We start from the raw sequence: 6,658 nt of genomic DNA on the forward strand, positions 1-6,658 counted from the left end.
AACAGAGTGCGTCAGCTCAGCTTTCGCATTTGAAATTTTAATGCGGGTATTTCCCAAATTTCCCTATTCACACCTACGCTCTTTCCTATTCATAAATATTCAAAAAGCATATTATTAATATTAGTATAATTTGAAAAATAAATCCATGATCACAACAAATCAGCTGCCAGTTCCGAGAACTTTCATCAATCGAATGGAAAAATGGAACACAATAAAAATTATCCTATTATAGATATTCCAACAGAACTGAATTCCTTGGTCAAGATCCTCCCCTGAAAACCACTTAGTCGTCAACTGTTTACTCTTTAGATTTAGCAATCTTCACGAATAATTTATGGCAAATATCACGCCGAGCACCTGTCACATGTTAATGGAATGAAAATTAAAAATTTTCCGCCACACCGTTGCCAATTCATTAATAAGAAATTCCGATAGCAAGAAATATGACTAATTATGCTGAAAGAATTCAAAAAACAGGAAAGGCAGTCGATGTAGAAGTTTCAAAACCCTACTTTGGTCAAGAGATATCTTTATGCGTAAGGCTTTCACCCACGCCGAGGTTTGCTTCTATTAGAACTTGCAGATTTTTGCTTTCATTCAGATGGTTCAACAGAGAATATTACCAGTAATTTTTCTGGAGATGTTATGGAAGGTTCTCCATAAGCTCCCCAATTAATATTAGATTCCATATTTTTATACATTTAGTCCTTGCACCTTAACTGGATTTCAAAGTTGTTCTGAAAGTACTAAAATATTTATGTTGAGTTAGAAAAGGGGACACTATTTGAAATGTTAACCCTTAAAATTCAACGAGTATTTCGAAAAGATTGAAAAAATTGTGTTGGGTAGGTAAGAAGTGTGCGGTGTGGGTGTAGCCTTAGATCCCTCGAGATGTATGCCCATGCATAAGAATCCGATGCGTGATTCATAAGATAGTCTACTACGCACATCTGCCTTTATTCCCACGATCGGAGCGAACACGTGTTCAGAACCGAAGCGAGCGATACTCGTGTCATCTACTTGTTGATGGTCTACCATGCTTTATTACGAAGACCTCTTTCTTTTCTTCTCTTATCTCCTTTCTATGGCCATGAGCACGGCTAGACAGATTATTACTTCGTTATTGCGCGTCCTCTTTGTTGAGCATAATGACGAGGGGCGATGGCTAAAATAAAATAAAAACACCTCGCTAAATTACATCCAACGCGGTTTCTGCTAATTGGACGGTGCAATCTGCGCTGCTATTAAAATTATCTGGGATGTCTAATTATGTACTACTTTGGGATCATACTAGATACGTAATTTCGTATCGAAACGTCACAGTTTATCTCTTTAATCGCATCAGGCTGAACTTTTTTTATAGTTATCGTATGTGCCTATAAAGCTAATTACCACTTTTATGTGATTTATCTGACAAAGTATGGGTTCATTTCCATGAAAATTCCAACAGACATTCAGTCAGTACCTACTGAATCAAGTGGATAAATCAACTTAACGTGGTGGTAAACTGCCCTAATAAAATTATTTTTGAGGAAGATGCTACTTGTGTCTTTCAACAAAAGAACTAAACTCATCAGTTTGGAAAAACAAAATGGTATTTTGAATAACCGCACATTTTTAGCACGCTTCTCCTTCTTATCGAAATTTCGATAATATTAAAAAAAGATAGAAAAGTTCAATAGGAAAAATGCTGGCTGTCTCTTTCAGAACGATGAAGTTAATCAATATTTTGAAAAGTCTTTGTACAGAGTTAAAATTTAGGAGGAGTACGAGAAATTTTCAGTCGTTCGTAAAAGTATCGTGAATGTCCATATCTAAGATTTCCTAAACCTTCTGAGAAAAAAAAATACTTGGGAAATATTTATACAACAGTCATCAAGTCCAAGAGTTACGACATCCCCAGATAAGAAATTCCGGTGTAGACCAAACAGTCAATTAATTTCGATTCAAAGATCAATCGTGAATCATCCTTACCACCTCATTTCCTATTATAAAAGGTCCTAATCTATCGTCCCTTTTATGACTCACCCGTATAATGTAATAACGTATCGGGCCGAGAGCCCCTAAAAAATGAACGTAGCTCTTTCCCACCGGGGTGTCTCGAGAAAGGTATCCAAGTCCGAAATCGTCTTCGACCAGGTCATTATTCAGGGCCTGGGGCGATTCACGTGCACGACTCGTTCGGGGTGTAAAAAAGGCAGCCAAAGTGAGGTGGGCGTTCGCTGCAGGACGTGAATGATTTGATGGCTTTCCGAGCATAATTTTTTTCCGATTTTCGGACGGGCTAGGTAGAAAAGGGCATCTTCGCTATTAACGGAGACGTGAATTTTATGATGATCTAATGAAAAAGATATGGTACCTGTCGTGGAACAGGTAAATTGGATGGGATTCTGCCTATATTTGTTGAAAAAGTTGTTAATTGGATCCAGGTTTTCGCACGATTATTGATCAAACACTTTGAGAATTTCTCATAAAAAATGACGTATTTGAGCAAAATATTCTATTGCAGAATAATCTACATTGATCTCATTAATTTACAAAGCTATTCCCTATAACCGCTAACTAATACTTCATAACCCAACCTATTGGGGAAAGTGGTGAGTTGTATAAGCTCAGATATGGCGCACACTATAAGTCAACAATTATGGAAAACCAAAGAAAACGAAGTGGACCGTATAATGCACCTATTAGTAATTTCCCAACAAAATCGAAAGGATAAATTAAAGGGACACAACGATATAAACTCCTACCTTCTCCCGAAAAAAGGTTCTTGATGTTGTAATAACTCCACGAATAGACCGATCTTAACAACCGACGACAGGGAGGCTTTACACCTATTCTTGTAACATCTGTACCACTGAAAATTATAGAATTCACTCAACACAGTGAAAAAAAAATCTACCAGTTTCTTACCTAATGAAAATTCGCTAATTGATTACTAATTAAAGCACGAGGTTGAATTTCGCGATGAACTATATAATTTTGATTCTTGAAATGAGCGAAAATGCTATCAGACGCTTTCTACGTTGATCTTACTCATCGACGGTCCGATGTTGACTAAAGAAAAGTGAAAAACATGTTTCGCGGTACTTCGTTTCGTTCTTTGTAAGTAACTATGAATCATGGAATAAAATATCCAAACCGAAGTTTCGTAACTATTCAAGTTTTCAAAATTATTGATTATATTGAAAAATGACTATGTGGTAACCAACTAATGCAAATGATTCGCAAATTTGAATTTTTACAAATGAAAAACTGAAGTTTTGATCACGGTTTTCGTTTGTATTGATAGGAAGCGGAAATTTTGTGCATTCACCCTTGGTATCAATTATCAATACAAAGGAATTCTCTGTTTTGGGATGCAAAAATTGGATCTTAATATTTTTTTTTAATATGGGTGAATAATTTCGATATTATAGTATATAGTATAGAATCAACTTCACACACAACATATTTCATTGAATCCCAATTTCAGGAATAAAAATCATACGAACCTAAAAAAATAGTTTCTTCAATTGAAAATCGTATAGATTTTCAACTCGTTCATTTTTTTCAATGATTTCTGTTCAGACTTCAAAGAGAACCAAGAAGAAAGTTGTGCTTTCCCAATAAAAATAAATCAAAATCAACTTTTTAGGTCGTGTTAACTGATATACTATAAATATCCCTTATTGAACAGCATCAAAACTCTAGTGGATTCATTTGACTCAAATATTCATATTGATTACGGAACTAAATAGATGTAAAGTATAAATAAATATATGTATACCTCCGAAATTTAAGAACCTTTACTTTTCATCCCACAATCGAAATTCCTAAGCTCCCTCAGGTAAAAAAATCAGACCCGCTAGTTAACCAAACAAGTTGTGAACACCTCTAACCTTACCTTGATCTCGATTTAAACGGACCGCTGTAAATACCTGTAAGAATTCTAAACCCTTGTACCCCAGGCTAGAAGGTAAATCGGACCCAGAAACACGTGCATTCTCCCAGATCACTATCAGAAATATTTTTAAGTTTTAAGAGCCCTTTTCACTGCTCCATTTTGGATGTTAATTTAATGCGTGTTTTTAGTGATTATCGAGTATTAGATCCCATTAAAAATGGTATTGAAAGACAGAAATAGGAAAAACAACATTTATTTTCAATATTCATCAATAAATGGAAGACGTTGAAATATAAAAAAAACAATTTATACAATATCCATAAACAATTAAAGCCATCGATCACAACGGTGTCTCTGTAAGGTACAACAAACTTACATTAATATCACAAAATCAGTCAAAAAATTGAGCAAATCTAAAATCACATATCTCTCCACATTTTGAGATAAAAAGTTAAGCTTGAGCCCATCTATCTGCGGCTTGGATCTCAGCGTGCTGATTGTAGGTGATGGCGTTCTTGTCACCGTTGTTGTCGATGTCGTAGTCTGGCCCGACCATGGTGGTCCAGAAGAAGGTACCAGCTTCAGTTTTGGCGAAGTGGACCGGGATGTACCTCTGACCCCTGTAGACGGGTTCGATCTGCATGCGACCATCTTCGTAGATTGGGATTGCCGCGAATTCGTGGCAAGCGTCGATTTCGCCGAAGATCTCCCTCTCGAGCTTCTCGTTGGCCTGGTTATCCTCGACCTCGTCGTTGTCTCTGAAGTAATCGGGTTGAGGGGAACTCCTGTAGGTGTTCTTCTTCTTCTTGATGAGGTTGACGATCGGCCTGATGACCGACTTGATCTGGTGGACGGCACTCTTGGATTTCTTGGCGTTGTATTTGTTCTCGTTGACGGAGTTGTTCGAGGACATGATGTAGTCGAAGTTACTCATTTTGCGTGTTGTAGGTTAAAAAGCGTTCTTACTAGCTGAGATAGCTGATGATTGTTAAGACTCTGAAGCGAGAATGATGATTGTTGAGGGTGGCTGTCGCGTATTTATACCGTCGAGAGATACCCTAGGGGTGGGTGGGGATTGTAGCATAAACCCCAAGGACCTATAGGAAGAGCGTAAAGGGACAGGTGTTCGTTTTCGTGGAGCCACGCTCTTTGCACGAGTGCGAGAGAAATGGGGCTAGGTAGTGTGAGTACGTTCTTTCGGTATACACTACTCGACATAATTGTGTTCTGTCGCAGTCAAGCGATGCACTTGTCATTCAGATCAGGAAAGGATTCTCTTGAATACTTTATCAGTAATCGGAGGATTCATTAACTATTGTTCCCCTCTCAGTCTCTCGTGTTATTTTGATGATTGAACGTTTTCATTTTGATGCTTTCGTCTAGATCGGTTTCCCCTTTTTCTTTGCGTCTTATATGAACGATAATTATCGAGATCATATCACTCATCATTGAATTTTATTCATTAAACAAAGAGCCTTCGAAATTTGACGAATTCTGATAAAATCTTGAATCCTATGATATTGCAATTTTTCCATTAGTAGGTATCAACATTTTCAATTCGTGAAATTTCTATTCTATCTCTTATGTCCTCTTCTATGTTCATTTCATCTTGTTAAATAGAAAGCTAAGCTTTCTATAATGGATCTTTACATGCTTCACTTGGTGTTTCGTTGAATTCCTTTGCCCATTGCCCACCACATAAAACTATTGAGTTTCAATAGTGCTTCGTCCTTGATTCATTCGATTACATCACAACTAGGTTCCCCACCAAAAATAAATAGCAGTTTGTTACATCCTTTCAACATTTCGTCTTCTTCAGATCTTAAACCATTTGAATTTTATATAGGTGCAAACCCAATTTCTATTGATTTAGCCAAATCAATGTTAGTTGATGAGTTTTACAGTTTCAATATACTCAGGGTGTTTACAATGTACAACATTACGAATTTCTTGTTCACGTAACAACCCTTAGTAGTAAACTTCACAACTTTGCTGTGGTCATTTTCTATGTTGTCTTGTATTTACCTAACCAACAAAACTGTCAAATGATTTATTTGTTACATGTTGTGACCCTCACTTTCCTTTTGAAAGTATTAATTGGACCACCCTTTAAGTTTACATCAAATATAAACCTAAATTTTGGTCCTAGTACCGTTCTTGACTTATTTGAAAATAATGTGTTTCCATTGCTCTAAATCCCCAATTTATCTACATTGGAAACTTATCATATATTATCAAATATGTAAGGCGGGGCTATGGCATGACAATCCATTATTATCTTGAAAACCCTAATGAATCCTCTATTAAGTCATTATGTTATGACGTGTGTAGCTATATTCGCATCCATTTAAATTTTTTCTAATCCTGCATGCATATTTTTCTTGGATTCCCAAACCTGAAAAAAAAACCGGTGCAATCCTACGAAAAAAAAAAAGACAATACCTACCAACGCGTAACAGTATGAAGTAATACAAGCAGCGTGTGCAGACCACGCTTCCATGTCGTGCCCCCTTTTCTGTCGCGCAGTGTATACTTACCTCGTGGAGACCCTATAGGGTGGTGCTCTCCGGTCCTTGGGAACCGTGAGAATCGCGATTCCTACGTGGTTCCCACACTCGGGAAGGCAGATGGTAAGCGTAGGGGTGTTTTCGACGTTTTCAGATTTCAATTTTACCTCGTACACCCTCACCGTATCCTTTTACTTTTATGTAAGCAAGCTTGACCCTTTTAAAGGGGGTCCATTGATCGCGGAACGGTACATTTGTATGGACA

The 6,658-nt window shown here is 37.1% G+C and overlaps 1 protein-coding gene across 1 annotated transcript; it reads right to left on the reverse strand.

Moving 5' to 3' along the window:
• Nucleotides 1-4,132: 4,132 nt before the first annotated feature.
• Nucleotides 4,133-5,062, reverse strand: LOC123317375 (enhancer of split malpha protein-like). The gene has a single exon (XM_044903874.1). It carries the CDS (start codon nt 4,818-4,820, stop codon nt 4,338-4,340), a length of 483 nt encoding a protein of 160 aa, XP_044759809.1. The 5' UTR covers nt 4,821-5,062; the 3' UTR covers nt 4,133-4,337.
• Between the last annotated feature and the right edge of the window lie 1,596 nt (nt 5,063-6,658).

Source organism: Coccinella septempunctata, chromosome 7 (assembly GCF_907165205.1).
Source record: "Coccinella septempunctata chromosome 7, icCocSept1.1, whole genome shotgun sequence".
Lineage (NCBI taxonomy): Eukaryota > Metazoa > Arthropoda > Insecta > Coleoptera > Coccinellidae > Coccinella > Coccinella septempunctata.